The 25,981-nt window shown below is 42.3% G+C and overlaps 2 protein-coding genes across 2 annotated transcripts; one reads left to right on the forward strand and one right to left on the reverse strand.

Moving 5' to 3' along the window:
• Positions 1-35: 35 nt before the first annotated feature.
• Positions 36-8,256, reverse strand: scrn2 (secernin 2). The gene is made up of 9 exons (XM_041037249.1): positions 8,135-8,256; positions 7,691-7,853; positions 6,895-7,076; positions 6,168-6,367; positions 4,774-4,989; positions 4,381-4,546; positions 2,503-2,683; positions 651-807; positions 36-158 (listed from the first exon to the last, which is right to left on the reverse strand). Exons 1-8 carry the CDS (start codon positions 8,176-8,178, stop codon positions 655-657), a joined length of 1,305 nt encoding a protein of 434 aa, XP_040893183.1. The 5' UTR covers positions 8,179-8,256; the 3' UTR covers positions 36-158; positions 651-654.
• Positions 8,257-17,696: 9,440 nt separating this feature from the next.
• LOC121180067 (transcription factor Sp6-like) lies at positions 17,697-25,203 on the forward strand. Its single transcript, XM_041035191.1, has 2 exons — positions 17,697-17,894; positions 22,297-25,203. Exon 2 carries the CDS (start codon positions 22,419-22,421, stop codon positions 23,343-23,345), a length of 927 nt encoding a protein of 308 aa, XP_040891125.1. The 5' UTR covers positions 17,697-17,894; positions 22,297-22,418; the 3' UTR covers positions 23,346-25,203.
• The last annotated feature ends 778 nt before the right edge of the window (positions 25,204-25,981 follow it).

Below are 25,981 nucleotides of genomic sequence, written 5' to 3' on the forward strand. Positions count from 1 at the left end.
GTTTAGACATTAAGTCTGTGTTAATGATGGAATGGTGTCAGGCATGTGTGTCATGTGAGTGAGGCGGAGGCTGATCAGACAAGGAACACGGAGTTATTAACAGTCCCAGGGCCTTCTCCTGCCACTCTGCGAGCGCTAGGGATGTCCACCTGAGGGCGCTGTGAGAGAGGACAGGTTAACACAGCACATGTTAGCTGCTTATTTAGCTTTGCTGGAAACTGTCACAAGCACACTCCCACACAGTGATATTTCTCTATTAGCATGTGAAGAATGGGAGCAGACAAAAAGTCCTGGGGCAGCAGAAGCAGACCAAGAGACATCAGCAACTTCCAGGATCTTATTATGGATCTCACCCCTATCCTGTGTTTGTTTTACATGCTTAACTTTGTCAAAGGACTGATGGCTTGTTGTGCCAAAAACACACTGGGAGACTGTTAAAATGAATTGTCTCTTTTCCGGTTTCTCAGACTTTGAGATCATCGTCTAGAGCCGCTGCTAATTGTGATGACTCTGACTGGTCTCACACTGATCTCCTCAGTGTTTGAGTTTCTCAGCTCTTGAGCTGCAGTCCATTTTTTCTTTAACTTAACATTCACACAACATTTCACGCACATGTACGATACCAAATACAGCTCTTGGAAGCCTCCTACCTCCTCACTGGTAGAACTTAATCTCTGTGTCCACACAATCAAAAAACAAGTCCCCCAGTTCGTCTCCGGGTATCTCTCCACTCAGCATGGCTGAAATCTCACTCAGACACTGAGACTCCAGGTCCCTCAGAATCTCATAGACAGCTAAGCCCACGTCCTGAGACAGAGAGAAAAGGACAGAAAGACATGTCAAAGTAACAGCAGCACCTGGGTCAAATAATACTTGAATATTATTTGCTTCAACCAAGTTATGGTGATGCCTCTATATGTCATATCATATACATTTAAAAGAATCCTGATCCCACTCCTCTGGCCTTTTGAGAGTCTGATTCAACCAGACGTCTGTCGTGGGGCGGACGTGGACTTAATAACAGCAGTTACACACCTGCTATCACACACCTCCATTTCCTCTGGAGGCTACTATGGGTTTTTACATAGTCTGGCTTACATAAAAATCAGTGCATGTACACTGCTTCATGATGAAATGATGAAAAACATCAAAATATATTAACCCAACTGTAACTCTGAAATTCCACTGCAAATCAAATTTCACAGCAAAATACGTGTGAGCTACAGAATAACTGTTCAGTGAACCTTGATATGGGATTGTTTTCCAAGGTCAAGAATTAATTTCACTGATACACCTCCAGAACCTCTCACTTTTTTACCATTATCTACAGTTATTTTAAAGTAAGACTGCAGTATGTAACAAAAAAAAATTTTCCTCTTATAAATAAAATTCATAAGTAATAAACGCTTCCATTGCTCAGTTTATTTTACTTTAGATGGAAGTTACTTCTTGCTCATGCAACTGGCCTAACATTTCTTATTCATGTTATGGACTTTATTACAGTTTACACTATGTTTTACCATTATTTCTTTATTGTCACTTGTGACCAGAGCCACATATCAGTGAGATTCAGCTCGCGGTTTAGTTGTTCCACCTTCAACTGTTCTGTTTTACTTTACTCCCAACGATCTCGTGGTCACCGTTCTCGACCACTGTGTGTAAAGCTCTAAAATCCAACTGTACACTACCTTCTCAACACCAAACAGCAGCCAGACACAGTTAGCGACTACATGGTGAACATTTTACAGCTAAAAACAGATGTTAGCCACACTTAGATTAATCAGGTGAACACAAACACGACTGCAGATGAATGATAATGCTTCTCCGTATCTGCAGAATGTGTAAGCTACTATATGTTTGCCATATCAACTTAAAAGACTTAGATACTTTAGTGTTGTGTTCACAGCTTGTTTCCACTGCCCCTGAGAGGCCAAAAAAAATCTGTTACTGCAGGTTTAACAGTCCTTCCTGTCACTGTCAATTTACCTTACACCACCTGGGCTATTATACCAATACTGTAGCTAAATTCAGGTTCAAACCTTTGAGAAAATAATAAATGACACTGATCTGATTTTAAAAAAAAAAGTCATCTCAAACAGGATTGTCAGGTGAACAGCTGAAATGCTAAATGTCACTTTGTTTTGAAGTATTAATACCTGTCAGCATTCTCATGTTGGTGTTTGGTTTCAGTGTAGTTTCATGACTGAAACCCTGCTCTTTGGCTTTGAATGTGTACTTGTAGTGTGTTTGTGTTTAGTCTACGCCCATGCCATGTGTCCTGTCTGACTGACTAACTGTGAGGTCCTGTCCTCTCCTGGGAGAATCAGTCCTGTGCTGTGCAACTTTCCTGTCATTTATCAACCAAAACGGAAAGAGATCAACTTCTCAGTTTAAAAAAAAAAAAGATTCTGCTTTGAATGTATATGAAATGAAAGTGAACTTCCAACTCTCCCAGGATCTGTACAGGACAATCATTGACCTAGGTCGTCCATCAGTGCCCACCGGGTTGGTCTCCATGGTGTTGAGCGCCACCTGGTGAGCCTTGTACAGGTCATGTCTGCGGTCCACCTGGTTCTGAAAGCGAGGCTGCTTCCTGACAGGGTCGTCTGGGCCGAACTGTGGGGAGACCACCCTCAGCACTGGAGTGGAACAGTCCGAGAAGATAAAAGGCTTGAATATAGACCTACCAGGGTACAGGTGGGGTGGGTTAACAGGGAAAAGAACAGGAAAGAGAGAAAGGCCGACTAAGAAATTTCGAACCAAAAGCAGAGACAGAATGTTGAAAAAGCAGAGATGAGGTGTGAAAGAAAACTGGGGTCATGGTTTTTGTGTGATGATTAATCTGTTGTACATCTGTCAACAACCGATCAATCAGTATATAAGCCATTAATCAAAGTTCTGTGTTTTTTTCTATACCATTCATTGTCTATTTAACTAGCTATTTCTGCTCATGCTGACACCTTTGTTTGTGATGCCATAACAGTAAAACACATCACCACCACTGCAGTTTCTTTTCCCACACAGAACCTCCCACACACCAGGAAAACATCTGATATGAAAGGCTTTTGTTTTTTGCACCAATATCCAGTGTTCCTTTGCTTGAGCGATATGTTTCAGCCCAGCAGCTTGCAACTGAATTTAAGATATAAGAACAAAGAGTCCAGCATTTGGGACATACTTAGTACTAAGTATGTATAGTAAGTGATACTAACTATAGTATCATGTTTACAGCAGCTGCTTATAGAGTGGTGCAGAACAGACATGTCCCTATATACTGCCATCTACGTTCATTGAGGAACACCCGCACACCTGCTTATTCATACAATTTTTCTCAGCCAATCATGTGGTAGCACTACAAAGCATAAAGTCATGCAGATACAGGTTAGTAGCTTCACTTAATGTTCACATCATCATTGACCGTGGTATGATTGTTGGTGCCACACAGGCTGGTTTGTGTTTTTCTGAAACTGCAGATCTCCTGGGATTTTCACACCCAACACTCTCCAGAGTTTCACTCAGAAGGATGTGAAAAACGAAAAACATCCAGTGTCAGAGGAGAATGGACAGACTGGTCGGAGCTGACAGAAAGACTACGGTAACTCAGCTGTGGTGAGCAAGAAAGCATCTCAGGACGAACAACACGTCCAACCTTGAGGTGGATGATCTACAATAGCAGAGGACGAACTCGGGTTCTACTCCTGTCAGCCAAGACCAGATACCTGAGGCTTTAGTGAGCCACTAAAATTGGTATCTGGATTACTGCTGAGGCTGCACATGGTAGGGTCAAAATTTGGCATCAGTGGCACAATCTGTGGACCCTTGGAGTTTCCTTGGTTCGTTTTGGTCGTAATACTTATCAGTGATGATTTGAATGCCACAGCCTGTCTTGAGTATTGTTGCTGACCATGTTCATCCCTTTATGGACACAGTTTACCATCTTCTAATGGCTACGTCCTGCAGGACAATGCTCCATGTCACAAAGCTGTCTCTGACCGTCTCAAACCAGTTTCATCAACATGACAGTGAGTTCAGTGAACTCAGTGGCCTCCCCCAGTCACCAGATCTGAATCCAGTAGAACACCTTTGGGATGTGGCAGAACAGGAGATTGACAGCTTGAATGTGCAGCTGACAAATCTGCAGAAATGATGTAATGAATCATGTCAACATGGAGCAGAATCTCAATGCAACGTTTCCAACATCCTGTGGAATCAGTGCCACAAAGACCTGAGGCTGTTACAGAGAGCAAAGGAAGGTCGAACCCAGTATTAAGTGAAGTACTCCTAATAAAGTACTTTGTGAGTACGTGTATATGTTGTGGTATAAATATGTTATTATAGTCTTAACTGACATTTATAGTCTAGAGCAATTCAGTGACAAACCTGGAGGGGTCTGGGGTGGCAGTGAAGAAGTGGATGCAGGGCAGGCTGGTGTCTCTGGGCAGAACAGACACCATGCTACCAGTAGTGCAGAAACCTCCAGAATCCATGCAGATGCCGCTGGACTTGTCCCTCAGAATGGACATCATCACCTCAGCCGTCACTGAGCCTGAGACCAGAAGCACGAGCGACACAGAGTTGGATGACTTAAGTTATCGCAGATTTCAATTAAAAATAGAATCAGTTCAAAGAGCAGTTTCTGATTCTGAAGGCAAACAGAAGTCATGCTCATATTCAGCCGCTATAATAATAATACAGAGTAAAAAAATAGATAAAAAGCAAAATCCTAGAATGTCCAAAGGTATTCTGGGAACTGTAGTACTGGACCGTCCTCACCGTCATGCTGCTGGAGCAGCTCTGTGCCTCCCTTATAGCGCTGTTTGGCCAGCTCCATCCTAGCAGGTGGGTTCTCAGGGCTGAACACCTCCGAGAAGTTGAACTCTCTTTCACCGTCCCACCAGCCCTGAGCCTGGGCCACGCTCCGCAGCTCTGGGTGCTCTGCAGAGATCTCAGCGCCGATGGTCAGCTGGTTGGAGATATTCTTCACGCCCTCTGAAAGGAGCAGCAGGAGAGAAGAAGAAGCAAACAAAAACACTCCTGCTTGTCAGTGCAACACAATTGGAACGTTCCGCCCATTAGTGTGGTTTATGTAATACACGCTCATGTGTGCTGCATTGGCATACACACTGAGCACAGCAGCTTGCAGGGTTTGTCTACACTTGACAGAGTGATCCAACTCTGATGAATGCGTGTCTCTTCACCACAATTTCAGGATTCACTGAATTATATGAAACATCTATATAAGCCGTGGTTTCATGTCGAGGAATGAACAAAGACTTTGTTATTTAGTTTCCCACATTAAAGAGCAAATACGAGTCGTGTAAGTATTTAAACATTTCATATGGATTTTCAACCCTCAAGTGTGGTTTAGGGTTGATTTGCTCCTTAAGGCAGATTAAGCAGCCAAGCACTCTTTAGCACAACTTTAGTCTGGTTTAGCCTTACTCCTGCAGATGGCTGTAGCCATGCTAGCAGTACGACAGAGGCGGTGTGAGCGCCAGTCCACAACTGTGGACCAGACTGAAGCATCTCAACAGCCACTGGATGGAGTGCCATGACATTAATGGTCCTCATTCTTGAAAGGTTACTGACTCTGATGATCCGGTGACTTTTCTTGGAGCACCACTAGCATCAAACAGCACAGTCCAGCAAGATTGTGTACTTGGACTAACCCTAACCCTAACTCTCAGAAGTTTTTCCTGCACAAAAAGACACATGTTTAAAGAGTACCGTACACACATGTACACACGTACACACACAAACAGTGCAAGTTGTTAATGCTACAGCTTCATTTCAGCATCATCAGATGAAAAAAAAAACAAACTGTTTTGCATTCATTAATTTCAGACAGCTGGATGTTGCAATATCTCATTCACATTTCACTAATCCAAGACAGAGATCTGTTATGGAGGAACAACTGACTGACCTCTAATCTGCACAAACAACATTCAATTGGTGACACAAATAAACAAAAACAATAAACAGAGCACAAAATGTTGTTCAATATGAGCAAGCCACAAATCGGAGGTGTTTACAGGTCATGTATTAAGCAACTGGCTTACTTAATTACTTAATTAACAGTTCAGCACATATAGAGCCAAATTAATTGTCTGCATTATAAACGTGTCCTTCACTCTGCACCCTCAGAGCTGTTAACCCTCCATCCTCACCTGTGACCTTCTGTGCCACCCACAGCTTCCCAGCAGTTTCCAAGACCCAGGCCTCGTTGCGGTCAACCAGAAGGAAGGTGTTGTGGTAGCAGAAGGGCTCCGGATCCTCCTTGCATTGTCCGCCCTGGCCATGCTGCTCCAGCAGGTCGGTGATCACTGTCAGCGCCGCCCAGGCACTGTCGCCACGCTCCAGCCCCAGTCTGACAATCAGAAGTCATGCTGGGTTACTTCAAAATGTAACTTTGGAGATATAGTTAAGCTATAGTACATTTTATGTTTATGTTTACTTATTTGCTGCTTGATCACTTAGTCTTTTTCACAAACCATGGACATCGGTTCAGATTGCTGGTGATGTTTACACGCTCCTCTACCACATGTTTTGGAGGAAATTCTACTGTATTTGTGAATCACTTGGCAACACCCCACACTGTCTGAGTATGTTTATACAGTGATGAACAGATAAGTGCAACGCTTCAGCAGTAGTCACTACACCTGTCATAACATGCTTGTGACAATTTACACACCCTTCTGGTCAAAGCTTGAGAGAATTAAGTTAATACTCCCACTGAACAATATCCAAACTGTATTTGATTAGGATGCAGTCAATGGTTGCACCCACGGCTACAAAGATTATTCTTCCTGCATTTCTAAAACTGAATTAGCTGTTTATGACCCACGTAGTTTTTATTCTTGATGAATACAGTATCAAAAGACTTTTAGTGCTCACCGGACCAGGTCCATGCCCAGCAGAGCCTCTCCGGGGGCGATGGGCTCTCGGGTCCAGACTGCCTCGTTCCCAATGCAGACCCCCTGGTCATTGGCTCCCATTTCTGCACCCCACATCCAGGCAGGTTTGCTGAGGACGACAGCGTGAGTCTGCTCCACCTGAGGGATCTGGATGTATGTGCACTGCAGATTGAAGAAATAAAGAGAGGGTCTGAGATGGTTTCAGCGTTCTGTGTACTGTATGCAGTAGGTAAAGTAGAGCATGACAAAGTCAGAAGCATTTTAACACAGCATCTACTTTACTCCATTCATGAAACATAAAATAAGAGAAAGGAAAAGAAGAATTCTGCTGTTGATTTTAAGGTCACACTGCATTTTAAGAGCACTCTATTACCTTCCCAGATTATGTCAAGCTCAGTAACTCTGATCTGATCAGTTACACTGAGCTAAAAGACAAATGAGAGACAAAACAGGAGGAAGAATTTCACCTTTGACTTCAGTTACTTCCCCTCAACCATTAACAGGGAACAGTGTTTCTACATGAAGTCTCTGTGTAAATGTTTAACACTGTTGGTTCAAACTACACAGTCAGACAGAGTTATTTTCAATATCAATGCATTAATACTATCAGCAAATACAGGATTAGAATCGTTTTATCTCTTAAATCATTTTCTGCAGTGCACCAGACCCTGGAAATATGCAGGGTATCAGTCAACTTGTGCATGATGTCAGCTGTCAGCCACAGAAGCAGCAGCAGTGGTGGTGCTGTGGGACAGTGGGAGTCCTGGGCTGTTTACCTCCAGCATGGAGCCTGGAGGGTGAGATGCTGCAGGGTAGTAGACCACCTCCTGCACCTCGTCCCGGGGACGGTCGGAGTTCTTCCCAAAAATCACATGGTCATCGCGAGAGCCAGGGGGCAAGGAAACAAAACAATCACATGACATGGGAGCCTCTGCCATCCTGCAAGAAAGAAACAGCCAAAAAAAAAAAAAATAAATAAATAGCAGTCAGGTGGGTGGCAGAGAGACAGAAAGTCTTGCTGCCTCTGGAGGAGGAATCAGAACTGATGAGATGTAAAATAAGCACTCATTCAACCGAGTAACTACCTCATATAAACACTCTGATTTAAAACTAATCTTCAGAGTCTGACAATGTGTTTGACATCCAGCACAAGTGTGTGAGTCTACACCCTTAATGTGCATGTGTGGAGTCAAGAGGAAGCGTCTCCTTCCATTCCCCACCCAGCTTTCTGCAGAAAGTCAGATTCAGCCGGTGCACTGCCCATCCCTTTCACACCGGGATTAGGAGGCAGTCTTGTGCAGAGCACTTTACTGACTCTAATCTTCACAAATCCCACCGCCACGTTGCTCTATTATCGCTCCCGTCTTCGGCATTTGCGACCAAGAAACGCTTTCGGTCCGGAAATAATGTCGCCGAAAGTGCATAGCCGATAGCAGCCGTAGCCCTTGGCCGAGCTCGGGCTCAGATCAGTGTTTATTACAGAGATAAGGCCTGACTGAGCGACGTGCCCACACTGTCACTCCCCGTCTCTTTCCCGAGCAGCGACACGCCTGTCGCTTCGTGTCATTTCGCCTTTTACCGGGGGGCTTGTAGCAAGAGGTTGAAGTTGAGGGATAATAGTCTGTAAACTAGAGCTAGCCTGTGGATGCTGCAGCAGAAAATGTTTACCTTTTTTCAATGGTGAGAGCGGACGGCCGGCTGGGAGAAGGCAGGTTGTAGATACCGAGTCACGTGACCAAGAAATCCAAAGGTCTGTACTTAAAGGTCTCGTCTCGTCTGGCCACAAGCACAGCTCACCGTCTCACAAGCGTCCAGTCCACACCTGTGCAAAGCTGCACAGCAGGCCGGAGTGATGATGCAGCTCTTCATCATGAGTCTGCTTCCCCTTCGCCTGTTTGTCAGGGCAGCAAAAACCACTGCCAGCTCTGATTATGATGCTTATAACTGGGAATCTCTGCTACATCCTGAAAGTTTTTAGCATCCAGTGCTGCTACTAAAAAAATAAAAATAAAGAACGTTTTTTTTCCCTCTTTATTTACTTTATTTATGCCTGTCCATTCACTGACTAAAAAAAAAAAATTAAAGTGTAATTACATGCGAAGTATTTGTTTCACCATGGTGGCTGGTTATCAGCTTCACTTAAACTCATGAGTTCATGTCTGTGTGACTCAAACCATGAGCTGGACAAAGCTCTTACCTTGCACTCACTAAAGTAAACAAGGTAACATTTTCATTGGAGACAGGACTCCCAGAGTTAAAGGGATAGCCCATCGATTTTAATTTTCCTTTTACTTGTCTGTAAAACAAAATTGCTGTATAATGTCTTCTGTAGCTCTGGAGTGAAGTTTCAGAAGTTTGAAAAAAAAAAAAACCCTGCTGATGTCATCAGGGTTATTACAATAACTGTATATAAAGTTGGAGGACATGGCAGGTCCCTGGAAGTGAAGCCAGAACCTCTAGATTGCCCCATGGTGACTGCCTGCACATCCGCTCACCCATGTTAGTGTTGGGGGCCTGAGCCAAACTAATAAATCAAAGTACACGGCAGAACACGGCACCTTTGGGAACTTTTTCCCAAAGGTGGTTTCTGTCATTTGAGGTAGCTCTAATCACACTGGTGTATGTTCAAGTGCTCATTTTTGGTTTTAATTATTTATTTGATGCTATAAAAAGGGAGTGTAGCATCATGATTGACAGCTGTGATTGACACATGATTGAGCCGGGCAGGTGTACAGGGCGGGACCTTGATACTGTGGCTCCACCCATTGATCGCCACTGTGCAGACTCTGGCTCCAAATGCCGTCACCAGCACAAGATAGCTGCATCTGTACTTTTGTTACTTTGGTTTCATTTTTGTAGAGTGGGCAGAAGTGGTCCATCTTGATATATGGTCATCAGGTTATTATATGGTTTTGCAATATGGGAAATGTAGGAACCAAGGTTGTAGGAGCTCAATCCATGCTAAAGACTATAAGTCAAAATATCCCAGGTTCTGCTGATCATGGATGTATTTTAGGGACCTACTCACTGAAATGAAAATTGCTCACCTGGTGCAAAAGCCAGAAAAGTTTTCGGATTTCTGGGTTTGCTTCCACTTACTGCCCACCCCCTCCCTGTTCCACTCAAACTAAACTCACTTTTCCGGGCTCTGGGAAAGTTTCACAAATGCAAAACCTCCACGGATTAAAAATTCATAAAGGAAACAGTAATAACAATTTGTTTATAATGGTGATCTATGGGGATTTTTGTATCACACACCACCAGACAGCACAGGCAGTCAGGCTGAGAGCCGAACCATATCCAGCTCTCTTATTACACCCATGCTGCTGCTTCAAATTTGACTCTTCTTTTTGAAAATCTGTCGGTTGGAAATCCCCCAACTTCATGGAAGAACAATACTAAATCTCTGGAGTGTCCCTTTAACTAATTCTCTAGTGCATGCACATATTTTTGTAATCATAAAACTTTTAGTTATCTCATTTTATACATTCTCCCACTTGTCCCTTTGTTAAACCTTCAAAGTGCATTTGAAGGTTGTCCAGATGAAGGGATGATGAAGGTGCTAAAACTGTAAGTAAATGTTCTGTCATACGATGAAATTTTCAGCCCAAAAACTTGCAATTAAAGCAGTAAAGAAATGTGTTTTTAAGAGGTATTCATGTTTATCTTGCCGTCTGAGAGGGTCACAGTTTGTGGCACAGTGAAAACCACACTGCACACCACTGCATTTTACCAGCACTCTGGATCACATGTTGGCTAATCAGTGTAATTAAAGTTGGGCGAATTCTTGTGTGTCAGTGGGTTTATCAAGTGGGTGTGTGAGACACCGTGTCTCCCATCATTGGTGTTTCACTGAATTATGTCGCTGACACTTCCTGTCTGTGGGCTCAGCTTTTGCAGACACACACACTTCCCAACATCTTCCACTTGCTCTTTGCTTTGAAACAAACAAATCCAAGATCAAACAATCCAACAGTGATTTTAAATGGTCCATTTACCCAGATTAAAAAAAGAAACATTTTCTAGTTTACCTCTGATGGTACAGTGATACAGTGTTTTGAGATATTGTGACTGTGGAAATTTTTTATGCCTTCAACAGTCATGGAGATAAATGTAATTTTATTTGTGGTGCGAACAGCAAGAACAGTACCTCTTTACCAAATGTAATGTAATGATGTCATGTGAAAGTAGAAAGTAGATCCAGTGAAAACAGTCTGTGCCTACATTGATGACATTTTTTAATAAACTGGCTCAAGACCTCTGAACTGCTGCCCACATGTCCAATTTTTTTTTTTTTCAGCAATTCAAACTGATCAGCGGTTGTGCCCACTGCTGGGTGTTTGCCTGATTGGAACAACAACAGAGCCAATCAGAGCTTTGAGTATAGTATCAGAGCCTGTATTAGAGCCAGAACAACTGTGACATACCTACAGAAATAATACGACAAACATTAAAGCTGCATCAGTCAATATTTAACAACAGATCAAATAACTGTAAAGAGTGTTGCTCACAGTGGCAAAGTGATTGATAATTATTACCACACCCTGCTCCCTTCACTTCCAACTGCTTCAGATTTATGAACCTCAGTTGTTTTGGTTCACTCTGCTCACTCTCACAAGCTTTGCTTCCAGCAGCACCATGTAGCTCTGTTCTACCAAAAATCCCACTGTACCTGCCCAGCAACAAAAATCTAAGTTAGCAACCAGTGGAGAATCTAGTCACCAAAAGGCTACCATTTCACACAGGAGCTGACAGAGCAAAGAACCAGAGCAAAGAAGAGACTGAATATTGGACTTAGATTTCACAGGTGGCCAGAAACGCGACTCCAAATAAATGCCAGTGTTGCCCAGTGGATGGTGGATGTGTAAACAACTGTTAGGTGACTTGTTTGACATTGAAACTCTATAAGGTGATAACATGTCAAAGTTGTGATTATAGTTTGTTGTGTTGACCTAAAGTAGCCAAAAAATTTCAACCAAAACCTCTTTCCAGACAGAAACAGAAAATGTTTTCTGTTCATTTGGATCAACCAGCTGATAATGCAGCTCTGTTCACAGTAACTGCACGGACTGGACAGTGACCTGACAACATGGAGTCAAACTGATGAAACTTTACCTATGCTATAAAGAGATTGTCCTGGATATGGTGGCTTTAAGTTCTAACTGTAATAACATAAACCTGCCCGACTGCATTGCAGTGAGTGACGACACTTTGAGTAAGTCACTCCCACCCTCCAGGGGTGTCGTGTCAACAACTATTGCTCATTAATATGCATTTCAGCGGGTCCCATTCTCAAAACTGACTCATGCTGCATCTGTCAAGTTTTGGTGATGCAATCAGTTTTATGGAAATAGTTTAATAACCGGTCACACGCACACCTGAGCGCACAGGAAACAAGGAGCACCAACCTAGCTGCTCCCAAAGGTTGACTAATGGCTGTGTTTAGAGACTGAGCACCTGGACCCTATTGGTGCTCACTTATGCCCAGATTTGTGGCAGGCGTTGAGTGATTTTTTGAAGCAGCTCGGTGGTGAGTGGTGTTCCCGCATTGCTCACTGGGACTGCTGAAGGCAACAGGACTGAATTCTTGAGAGATTTCTGAGAAGACAACCTGTTACCTGAATAGCACTCGGCTACTTCCACACCCTCTCTGTCCTTTCATCTCCTGGAGTGTGCTGACAAGCATCGCACATCCTGTCTGCCCTTACACACAAACAGTAAAAAACACCAAGAGAAGTAAACACCCACCTGAGCCAAAGGCAGACACACCCAAGAGAGACCTGCACACATTTACAGTACACACACACACACACACACAGTGCTAAGCCGAGAACCTCTCCTAAAGCCACGCAGGCCCAGTTTTTAAGCCCTGCCATGTGAAGCAGGGGGCTGGCCGGAGGAAGATGAGGGGTGTTAAGGGACGGAAACAGCTGGTGAGAAGCCCAGAGGATATTAATCTCAGGGGGGAGACAGGATGGCAGGAGAGGCCATCTAATAAAGCATTGTATTACTGCCGAAAAGGTGTGTGTGTGTGTGTGTGTACATGTCTGTCTGTCTGTCTTCCTGGGGGATTACTGGTGAGCTTGAAAAAATGTTGAGTGTCTGTGTCCATCTGGATACAACCAACTTTTTGCTGTAAATTTAAATAGTTCCCACATCTTATCACAAACCTGAGGACGTTTCTGGGTTGAGTGCTCAGTTTATAGTTGTTAGGAAATCTGTGATCATCTCCATCTCATTTGATAAATCCAGCTAGGCACATTTCAAGTTTTACAACCCTTCTCACACACACACACACACACACACACACAGACACACACACACACACACAGACACACTAAAAAGGGGGGTTTTAAAATTAGATAAAATAAAGGAATCCAAATTTTCTCTGAGCAATTAAAGTTCCGGTTAAAAGGCAGAGGTGGAAGATGGGAGGGGAAGCTGGGCGGCATCAGTCGCACAGACAGTAATGACGGCGCCACTGCTGTTTAACAATCAAAGATGGGAGGCGGGGGCTCGCAAGGAAGTCTCTCCTCGAAAAATACAGGTGTTTGGTACAATCAAAGCGCTGCTTGCAGAAATGACTGGGTTTGAAGTTGAAAGGGGAGGCAGGAGGAGGGGGGGAGGGGGCTGTTATGGTGAGTGAGTGCCTGTATGAGAAAAAAAAAAGTGACTCAGAAGACAACTGTGGGCCGGTCTCTCCTTTGGGATTTTGAATAATTAACAAGGATAAGGAAGTTGACTACTAGGTGCTTATTGTTTACTTTGTTTGGATTTTTTTCTGCTGCTGGAGGGGAAGTGAGGCTTTAGCCAGCCTAGTTCTCTGGAGGCTGGCATGTTGGCAGGAGGATTTGTCTGGGACACTGGTGTGGTTCCCGTGGGACAAGAGGCAAGTCAAACCAGCCACAGGCCAGTGAATCAGAATCAGAACCAACGGTATATGATGGGAATCTTGTATACAAAACACACATCCTTTAAGGAAAGTCCCAAGGTGTACACACAGATATATATACTCACACACAAACTGTGAGCTCCAGAATTCAGACTGATCTCTCACATAAACTATTTGAACCTTTAGGGGAACCAAAGGAAAAGCTCCAAAAACTTGTTCCTGACTAATTACTATAATTAAAAATACAATAGATACTAAAAAGGCAGTGATGCAGTATGTCTGGGGCGTGTAGGACACGGGCAAATAGTTACAGGAACATAGTAAGTCAGAACCATTTGCAGCCATTAAGAAACAGTTCAGCATTTTGGGAAATGTGCTTATGTGCTTTCTTTCCCAGAGTTTAATGAGAAGGTTGATACCACTCTCATGTCTGTCCATTAAATATAATAATATAATATAAAACTACCACCAGCTGATTAGCTTAGCTTATCTTAGCACAAAGAAGAAATCCGCCTAGTAGCACCTCCAAAGCTCACATTAACATGTTATGTCTTGTTTGTTTAATTCACACAAAAACCGAAGCGTACCATGTTGAAATGAACTGTGCCGAACTATTTTCTTGGTCGGGTGTGATTTGAACTAGTGTTTTTGTATAAATAAAAGAAGTGTGCTAATATATGTTAATTAACGAGCTTTGAAGGCGCTGGTAAGGTTTTTTTTTTGTTTGTTTGTTTTTTTTAAGCTAATTTAAGACACAGACATGAGAGTGATATTAATCATCGTCTAACTCTCGGCAGGAAAGTAAAGAAAGGAATTTCCCAAAATGTTGAACTATTTCTTTAAACAAATGAGTGTAAATGTATTTCCTTCATCCCTCGGAAACAGTTGGTTTGACAGAAAAAACATTAACTTATGGTCCACTCATGTTCTCCTTCCACTGACGGTGTGTGCTCAGTTGTGTGGAGTTCAGTCATTAAATTATTCTTTTCCAATAGATCAAGCTTTTTGCCCTGTTCTGGTCCCATAATGATGTGTTTCAGTTGCACACTACATACAAATTCATGCTGTAAAAATAACAAAATGTAAAAAAAAAAAAGATATACAGTATGTATTGCGTGGAAGAGTTTACAACCGGAAAAACTTTAAGGTGCAGCGATGGCAGTGAATAAAGATTGACGTCTGTAAGCACACACCCTGTATAATTTCTTCTTAGTACAAAACTGTATGGAGTATTTATGTCTTCATAGTAAGTGCCAAAATAGTTCACTGTTGACATTGGTACATTGTGCTTCCTCTAATGAAGTTACTTACATAGTTGGAGGGGTTAGGTATGAAGACAACAACAGCATTAACACGTAAAGGTCAAAGGTGATGCAGTCATATAAAAAGATCAGTTACTTCACCTCACTGAAATTCACAGGGATTTAGCTGGATTGATGACAAGAGTACATGTCAGTACTTTTGGAAAAGCCTCCTTACAGCAAGAGTGTTTAAAGAACCACAAACATTTTCATGTACACACAGCATAAACTCTTATACAAAAAATATGTTAACAGGGACAGAAATAAAAACTGTCAAACAAGTTATCTAAACACATTTTAAATCATTAGGAGAATTTGTAAGCCCCCTGTTTGAAAATGCACTGTAATTAAATGTTATTAAGCAGTCTCTTTCTGATTGTGCTGCATTGTATTCATGAGGAAATATGCTTGACTATCTGAAGACGTCGGTAAACACCATTTAGCCGTGGTGTGTGGTCTTCAATTCAGCTGCCTGATCTCATCTAAGTGTACAAGTACGTTATACTGAGAGATATGAGACAGAGATATTACACTAATTTCAATTATACTTTGCTGGCAACACATTTACCAGACTAGATTTAAAATTTCCATGTGTGAATATCCTTGAACTTCTTTCAGAATAAAACTCTTTCAAAGGTCTTTTACATGCTTAAGTCTAAGCAAATGTCTGTTACAGCTGCTGGTCAAGTAGCATAATCATGAAACAGCATTTTCTGATTAGCGTGATCACACTTTATGAACTCAGGGTGTGTATAAATCTATCCCAGTGCGTGCTGAGTCAGGACTTTTTCAACACATGCTGATCACCCAGTGGTCCTGTTCTATGGCCATCCAGAAATCGCTTCAGTTTCTGCATTTCTAACGTGCTGCTTCAGAAAACGAAGAGCAAAGAGAGTAGGAAGTCACTTCCCGCCGGCCTGTCTGTGGTCTGTGTTTGTCAGTTGATTTGAAGCTGCTCCACCAACATGCTGTGACAGGAAAGGAATTAACTCAACGCAGAGACAAAAATAAAAAAAAAAGAAAAAGAAAGGCCTCAAAGGAAGATGAACTTAAAAACTATTAAATGTGTGATGCACATTCAAAACCACAGCAAGCCATTAAACTCTGACATGTTACAAGACTCAGAAGCTGGGAAAAATTCCACTTTGGGCATAAACCTTTTATAGCAGTTCAACAGTCATATCAAAGACAGCTCATCCTAATGCGATCTACACATACGGTTTCTGTGAGGGGTCCAGATCATTTGATAAGCAGGACGTGTGCACACAGTGTGGCTGTTTTCTGCCAAGTAAGATGTTCAGATTTGTGCATGGTGCATGTGTTTTAGCCTGGGCCAAACCACCTCTCAGGAGTGTCCGCAATCAAAGGATTTCCAGGTCTCCAACACCTGATTCACAGGCTGCAGTCACTTTACCGACCGGGTTACTGCATCAGGGCTGTACAGTGTGTAAAAATGTGGCTTAATCTGGTACATTGTCATGACTATAACACAGTTTTATTAACCAAATCTCTGATAAGTTTGTGTTATATTTATGAGGTAATAAACAGTTTTTTTAAAGAATGGTGCTGCAGAAATGAAAAAAGACAAACAGAACATGTGGTTGGACAAAAATGTGTAATCTGACGGTCTTCCTCTGTGAGGGGAGTGCACCAAAGTCCTGGAAAACTCTAGCACATGGACCTTGAGTTCATTAAATTTGATTAATCTATTTGTACATACTGATAAAATAAAAGACGCCTCCTTTACATCCTGACAGAGTAAAACACCGTCCTCGAGGAGTCCATTTTCCACTTCACACATCTGTCTGCACTGTAGTTGGGAAAATGAGAGGTGTGAAACTAAAATAGATTGTTTATAATCTAGTTTTGTCTTTATTTAAACAACAACAAAAAAGAGAAAAGCTTTTTTTTTTATGAGACACCACTTACAGGTCCCCATGGGTCCCAGATTGGGAACCACCTGGGTAGCAACACTACACTATAAAAAAAATAAAGATTTTGCACTGTAAATGTGACTTATGTAAAAGTATGTAACTGAAAAACAAAATGTACCATAAGCAGCAAAAGTAAAAGTGGTCAGTCCAGAAAATGGACCCTGTGGGTTGTATCTGTATCATCAGAATATTATGGCTGATGCATTAATGTGTAAGTAGCGTTTTATAGTTGTAGCTGTTTGAGGTGGTGCCAGTTTTGCGTACTGTTGGATGATTTTATCCATAAGTGCATAATATTATAAGCTCATCATATGTTTTGTTCTTGTTAAAGTAACCAGCAGGTTGTCTACTAAACGTAGTTTCCCTCTGAAGTGCAGAGGAGCAGAAGTATAAGTGACAAGAAATGGAAACAACTAAAGTACAAGTACTTCAAGTTAGTACTCAGATACATGTGATGAGTAAATGTACTTATCGTCCAGCAGCAGCAGCTCTGACATACTGAAGCTTTGATCCCCGAGCTGAGCCGTTTCCTCACCTCCAGCCGCGTAGGGCGCATCTTCAGAGGGGGGCAGACTACCCAACAGCGCGGGGCGGAGCGTGGTCGGAGTCAAGACGCAAAGCTGATCACAAAGTTTGCCACTGCTGAGAATGCTGCGTACCTGTGCGCCGGAACACCGATCTCAGCTCACCTGGACCGTCCGCGATGGAGCAAATCGGATGAACTATGATGAGGATACTGTTTTTCTGTGGGCATTTTTCGACGAAGGGAAGAAGCAGCAGAGCTGAGCAGAGACAGGGTGAATTTATTCCACAAGAAAACAGCAGCAGCAGCGGCGGCTCTAACGGCAGACAGGTAACTCAGGGGTTTTTAATTTGCTATCACTGCGACCTGCTGTCGGTGTAACACTATCTGATTAAATCAGGATAATTAGGAATAAATCAACAGATCTTCATTAACATAACCAGAGTTTACTATATTGATTTATTAAGCTGTAGGTTTCAAATCAGCTGTAGGGAACTTAAAGTCCCCTATAAAAGGAAAAGTAATTTCGTATAGAAAATGGAGTTTAAACAAATACATAAAAAATTAACAAAGAACATTTATTAGACACAGCATACACTCTAAGACTCCTTTAGCTTGGAAACAGATATAAAAAATAGAGCTGCAATTAAACCTAATATATTTATCTATCTATCTATCTATCTATCTATAGTAAGTAAAGTTTGCATTCTTGTCCTTTTTACTTTTTTAATGGGGTAGTTAAAAGAAGAAAGATGATTTTAGCCGCCTGTATTAAACATTAATATGTACTGAATACATGAATACAAAGTCCGGGTCTTTCAGGTATAATAACATCAAAGTGTGGATCAGATTTAACTGACAGTTTTCTGCAGTAAAAATCCAACAGGCAGACCTATTTGTGTGGAGGCTCAATTTCAGTGGGGTGTATACAATTTACTGAGATTTTATTTCTTAGATTTTTAGTTTAAATAATGTGTCACTTGAAGTAATTACCAAATTAGGGGAGAGTCACACCTGCTAATCTGTTATGAAAAATGAATCTAATCTGCACACAATCTGCACAAGTTTGACACTGTTCATTCTCTTTTTTCATTTTAAATTCTGGTCAAATGCAATTATTTTTCCTCTTTGCCTGCTAGAAAATGATTTAGGTTATTTAACTTCTTCATGCTCCCTCTGAAGCATGATGAAGGAACAAACCCAGGGAACCTGTGATACTTAATAAAACTGGAGGGTAATGAAAGATTTCCCTAAATGTATAATAAAGGGCAAATATATAGTCTATAGTTAACTCCACAGAGGAAGATTATAAATTAAAATTCAGTGATTGATTCATTGAGGGCAATCAGTTATTAAAAAGCGCACATCATGGGATTTGATGATGTCCATTAAAATCAGTTTTTATTAATTATGTTTGTATAGGAAGGGTTTCATTAACTGTGATGATTGGTCAGTATTTTATATGCAGGTTTCATTCAAATTTATTTGCAGTGGTACAAGACACTTTCAAACCATTCACTTCAGTAAAAGTAGCAAAACCACCCCGTCCTACATTCATAGTTTAAAAGTAAAGGTGTAGAAGAATAAGCAACACTATGTATCAACAGTGTGAAAAATAAATATGCAGAATATTCCCTGTCAGTGTTACTTTATCATATTGTTGAATCATTATTATAGATATTTTAATGTGTAAATGGTACTTTAGTGTTGTAACTGCTGTTGGGTATTAATCTAAAATAATACATCATATTTTGTAAGAAAGTAAAATTTTAATCTAAAAAATAACTATAAAAGTTAAATAAAAACTAAAAATACTATATTATATATAAACTATAAATCAACATAAAATGGAAATAGTCAAATATAGTGTAAATATCTCGTACTTAAGTAATTTAAGTGTTAAGTAACTTAAGTTTTCGGATGAGTTTCTGTTGCAGGACACAGTGTGCCTCTCAGCACTGGGAGCAACAAGCAGCCTGTGTATGTGTTTATTTTCTACTAAAAAAGTCAGGAGTGTCAAAATCATACTGAAAGTACAGCGGTGGCTAATGGCGACTTTGCAAACCACATGTGAAACAGATACGTGGTTGCACTCTGTCCACTCAGAAGAAAGAGAGGGATAAAAAATGCTCTTAAAAGCTGCTGTCACGAGAACTGCCATATAAATTGTAGTAAACTATGCAGCAGTGAATGCATTTTACGCAGTTGTGTGTGAATCAGCATCACACAGACACTCCTAAATCACAGAGGATATAAAGCTGTCATCCATATCTAAACTATATCTGCACTTAATCATAGTCAAATGACAGTCAAAGGGCACAGAAACCAATTAGGGAGATTAGCCTTTCAGCTAAGAGTTCTTTATGTCACTAACTGCATCCTTCATTCAGGTGTACAAATTACATTATCATTTAAATCCACTTATAGCATATTATGAATATAAGGTCAGTTTCATTCCTACTTGTAATTCAACTTAGCAAAGGTCAGAAGTTTTTGATTCTAACAGAAAAGTGTTTGAAGCTCACCACGGTATACACTCTCCTGACGACTGACCTGACCCCTGATGAACTGATGTGTCCACCCCACCCATCTTGTACTCCAAAGCAGGTTAAAACAAACTACTTGTAAATGCCATTTAACCCAGAGTAGTCTGTTTGGAGAGTCCACAGACAGTCAGCAGATTCTGATGTCACTCTGTTATTCTACGTCTGGGATAAGATGGGATGGGAGACTTGTGGCGGACAGACTGAGGATTTAACAGGACCTGTAAATTATATAGCAAAATGGACTTCAAAATATAGTAATGTGAAAACATAAACGAGCATATCAGAAGTCTGAAAAATGACAGCCACTGTTGGAAAAGCCTAATTAGTAAGTTTCCAGATTTTGAAATATTGGATTAGTGATGTTTAAGCCCATGAGAACAACAGATCTCACAGTGCAGTGTTTTCATTTTAAAAACCACAGACAGAGCTCTTTCTTCCTCATCACTCCCTCTCCGTGCGTCTGCAATGATGGCTTGTAAACTGGGGGCTGTGCTGGGTCTTGGTCGGGCAGGTTTTATGACCAGAGCTCTGTCATTGCTCTGTACCATCCTGCTCCTCCCAGGCTGCCGTCCCCCCCAGGGGCCCCCCTATGCCAGCTGTTTCCCTTCGGAGCTCGGGACGCTCCCAGCACTTTAGCGTACAGAGGAGGATGCTGATGTCTTGGTTTGTTTACGGTTATGTCAGTAAGAGCGGAGTTGGGAGGAGCAACTCTGCCGTGCGTCGCATTCCCAAAAAATTACAGAGCAGAAGTTCTGGCTCCAGGCCGACATGAAATAAATCAGCTTGACCTTTAACACCAGACCTTTCATTAGGGAATTTCAGACTAATTGCTTTACGATTTCATTGCGACTAGAGAGCATCTCTGAATGGGTTTGACTCAAGCTGTGAGAAGGACATGTAATCCTCTTGGTTTAACAAACTGATGTCTACTCGGGGGAATCTTTCACTGTCAGACCAACCCGACCAGTACACTGAACCATGCGCACACTCTGCCTGCCTCGAGTGGATCTGAAATATCAGACAGGATGTTTGTCTTCCACTTGACCTCTTGTTTCTGGGCGACCTTGTGTTGTTTGCTATGTCAGAAATGGTGTCAGCCCAAGTGATCTCAAGACTGAGATACCAGGCTCAAAAACTTCAGACTACTTTACTGTTTCCTGCTGTAAAGATAATTGTAGATGTTCGGGGATGGGGGTGTGGTGGAAATCAACAAGACTGTTTGGGGCTAGGACATGTTTGGAGCCAAGCACGAGTCTTGTAGGCTGGTAGCTTCTTGTCATAAATTTCCAGATACTTGTTGAACTTTAACAGTCTTTGTATCACCTTTAGAAAGCGGAGCCCCTCCTCTTCCGTGGGATGGCTAACTGACGTTGTTGAGGCGTGCACGTGTACATACGTGTAGTGCGAGCTGTTCAGAGCGTGTGCCCATAATTATATACATGCTGCTTGTTCTCATGTTATTGTTGGACTCCCATTCTCATGCTCCCGAATGCCGTCAGTGTGCAACTGTTGATGCATTCTGCCGCCAGTGTGTAAGAGGCGGGACATTTTACGGGGCTCCTTTTGTAACTTGCCTGGAGGGCTGTTGTTGTAAATCATGTGTGATTCATAAAAAACTGGTTCTCCTGTCTGCCAGGTTTCATCTCCACAAACCTCAGAGACGTACAAATAGACTTTGGCCTGCAGCCATACCTCCCTGGAACTTCTTCCTTCACCAAACTGCTCTCCTGTCAACACTCCCCTTCTCACTTGGCCCTCCCCCCATCTCACCAGCATTTATCTCTCCCCACTGCTGCCTCTGCACAGGGCCGATGATGTTGTTTTCTTTGCGCTTGTCTTTGACTGTCCTCCATGGGAAGTACCTGGCAGCGGATGCATGTGGCAGGCTTTTGCCTGGACACGTCTGTCTCCCCCTCTCTTCTGTCTCCACGGCCACGCAGCGTGAGAATTGCAGTATCCATGGCAATGAAGGAGGTGTGCTTGGGGGTTGGTTATTTAAATGTTGTAGACAGAAGGATTTAGGCCAGAAGCTGAGTAACTTCAAAGTCTTCAGACTGAGAAAAATGACCTCAAGACTTCAGAGCAGTTGCATGTGGTTCTGTGAAGTAATTGATATAATGAAAGCGAGAGAGAGATGAGAGAAAGATCGGAAAAGATAACTATTTGTCTGTTCTTTCTTTATGCAGGTTTTTTCAATGCATCATCATCGCAGCATGTGCTGATCTTCTCAGCCGTACCCAAAAGATAGCGAGCAACACATTGAGCAGCTGACCTCCTCAGTAATCCTGCACCTGCTTCAGCTGTTCACATGGCCCACCCTTATGAGCCCTGGTTACGGACAGCACCACCTAGTGGCAGCTCAGAAGACATGAACATCCCATCCTGGTGGGACCTCCACAGGGATGTCCAACCAGGCAGCTGGATAGACCTTCAGACGGGTCAGGGTGTAGGTCTGCCTTCAGTGAGTCCAGGGAGCTCCATGGGGCTGCAGCCCTCTTTAGGGCCCTACGGCTCTGACCCACAGCTGTGCAACCTGCCTCCAGCTCAACACGCTCCAGCATCACACTCGCCTCACCTCTTCCCCCAGGATGGCTTCAAGATGGAGCCACTGGCCCCTGAAATGCTACAGCAAGAACCGTTCTCCCTGGAGGAGCCACAGGAGACCTCTGTGTCAGCCCGTCCCAAGCCCCAGCGTCGCTCCTCTTCCAGAGGCGCCGGTCAGGCCGTGTGTCGCTGCCCTAACTGTGTCCACGCTGAACAGCTGGGCCAAAGTACCGATGACAGCAGGAGGAAGCACATGCACAACTGCCACATCCCTGGCTGCGGCAAAGCCTACGCTAAGACATCCCATTTGAAGGCGCACCTACGGTGGCACAGCGGGGACCGGCCATTTGTCTGCAACTGGCTCTTCTGTGGCAAGAGATTCACACGCTCTGATGAACTGCAACGCCACCTGCAGACGCACACCGGAGCCAAGAAGTTCAGCTGCGCGTTATGCCCCAGAGTCTTTATGCGCAATGACCACCTGGCCAAGCACATGCGCACACATGAGTCCCCGCCAGGACACGGGGACGAGAGGGTAAATGGAGATGGCAGGATGGATAAGGGCTTTGATGCATCCACGCCTCCTCAGTCATCCTCAAACGTGTCTGTGTCTGACACCACAGAGCCACCGCTGAAGCTGAAGTGTGAGGCAGACCCCTCAGTCTCCAGTGTGACAGGGCAGTCCAGCTAATTTCATCATTCATTTAAGGTTTACCATCTGTTCCCCTCTCTGTCACAGAGGCGTCATAGTTTTACGACGGAACAGAGACGAGAAGAAAAGTTTGGACAAAGTTTTACTTATGAAAGCTGGATAGAAGTATACGTCTGTGGTCCTGTGAATTTAGCAACTGGGGTAACTCAGTGATAACCTAAATGTTACAACACACAGAAAACAACATGAATTTTACTGATGCTGTGGATGAAACTTTCCTCTGTGTTTACCAAAGGTGAAAGGTGGCTAAAGAGGCAACCGAGTTGAGGCTGCAGCTTGTTGCCAGACTTCCATTGCTGCTAGAGATAGAGTTCAACTGAAGGTGGCTTGTTAACTTGTTTACAATGAAAGCAATCAAATGTGTTACTGAAAGTGTCGGGGAAGTGATTGTCTCCAGACACAGTTTGACCAACGTCAAAGTCAACATGCCTTTGAACTGAGAAAGCAGACAGTGATGATATTTTGTTTTTGTGGCAGACTAACACCGTATGAGTGTAGCCTGCTGCGCAAGTTGTGATGAGACACTGGAATATGACACGGTATTTCGAATTTCTAAAAGCTCAGCAGCCATTTGGACGCTAGACAATACATGCCACTAAACTGGGTGTGAGTGTGTTGGTATGTAAGCAATTAAAATGGCATATAAGCAAAATGAAAGTATAACAGACAACAATGCTGTGCCATGGCAGTGTACTGTGATGCTCCACAATGAGAGCTAATGTGATACTGATGTGATGCTGACATAATAATATAATATAATATAATATAATTATATTATATTAAATAATATAATATAATGTAGAAAATGGTAATTCCATGCACTACAAAGGGCAGTATGTGCCAAACATAGTGTGTTTATGTGGCCACGGCAGTTTTGAGGGCAAAACACTTATTAATGAGAGAATGTGAACACGTGTTCAGGTCACCAGATGGAACACAACAATGCAAAGAACCACTAAGTGCTACAATGATGTGAAAAAGGTAAACCCATGAATCACTATTAGCTGAACCTGAGAAATGAAAAGTGGTCACAGCGCCTGTCAGGTAAGAACAAGAAAATGAAGCTGGACATGCAGAGAAAATGCTGCGTGGCTAAATGAATCCTGGTTTCTGTTGTGACATGCTGACGACAGTGATATCTGGCGTAAACACAACTCCGCAGATCCACTCTGTCAACGCAAGTGTTGAATAAAACTTCCAGCACAAAGCAGCACTTAATTACATCATGGGTCCAGGAACATAGTTTAATCCAGTGGCCTATGCAGTCTCAAGATTTAAAGCTGCACTAATTAATATTTAAAAAAAAAAAGAAAAAAACAATGGATCAAATAACTGTGTAATGTGAAATTGGCTGGTCATAGTGACAAACTAACATGATTATCACTGGACTCTGCAGTTCCTCTCACTTGCACATTTAGCATATTTGAGCTCATTGTTTTGGTTATCTGGCCCACAACTTCACCGTTTAGGTTCAGTTTCACTGCTCTCATCAGTCCTGTTTCCAGCAGCGAGCAACTGGTGTCAGCAAAAAAGTTGTGATTAGGTCACTTCAGGCTAATCGCCTCTCACCAAACAGCAGACACACAAAGTTAGTGGCCAGCTGGTGAACAAAGAGGCACATACTGTAGAGCAGCTAAAGAGAGCAGCTGGATGTTTCACCTAAAGAACTGGTAAAGACCAAGCTGAGCAAAAAGAACAGTGAATATTACATTGACTTTAAACACTGCTACTCCTGCTTTGTTTCTGCTGGATGTGTAATTAGGCAGCTGTTTGCTAACACCTACTCAATTAAAGTTTCATATGTGAATAATATGTCAATGCTGTGTTTACAACTTGTTCTGCTACCCCATTTCCTATCAATGTGCAGCATAAAATCTGTGCGTCTGTGGAAGCAAACAGTTGTCCTACCAACACTATCCAGGTACACCTTATTAAGGGGCTTTATACAGTTCTTCCAAATATCATCCATGTGATAACCATTTGCATGTCAGATCAAGCTATGGTCCCAGTCATCAGCAAAGAATGTGTGAAGGGCTGATCTCTCAACACATTTTATTAACAGATGTTGGTGTGTCTGAAGCTGCAGTTTTCTCATGCTCAACACTGACAAATTTGTAAAATGATTTGGCTAGTATATGATTAGCTTGCAGTCTAGTAAATAAAATAAAATGCAACTGAACAACACACGCAGCGGAAATTGTTTAGGTTGTTTGTTCTGGATAGTTAATTTTCGTAATCAATACTGTATGATCCAAATAGTTCTGTAGCAAGCAGTGTGAGCAGCTTTCCAGTTTAAAACACTTAGGATGTATGTAAACCATCACAGAGGTTAGGCTGAGATTTCTATAAATTAGGGAGCTTGCATTATTGGAGGCTCACGGTTGCTGTATTTATGTATAGAAGATAAAATATGGAAGATAGTGCTTAAACATCAGTCAATTATTATATATTGACTATTATTATTTTTGTTGATGTTATTATAGATAGACTCATGACATTTTCTTTTATTATGGTCAGTAGAATAAAATGGACAACTTTTTTTAAATTGGTTGCTGTAGTAAATGTTTTAGTTGTGGAGACTGTAATAAAAACTAAGTTGAAAAACGTTTAATACG

Source organism: Toxotes jaculatrix, chromosome 4, assembly GCF_017976425.1.
Source record: "Toxotes jaculatrix isolate fToxJac2 chromosome 4, fToxJac2.pri, whole genome shotgun sequence".
NCBI lineage: Eukaryota > Metazoa > Chordata > Actinopteri > Toxotidae > Toxotes > Toxotes jaculatrix.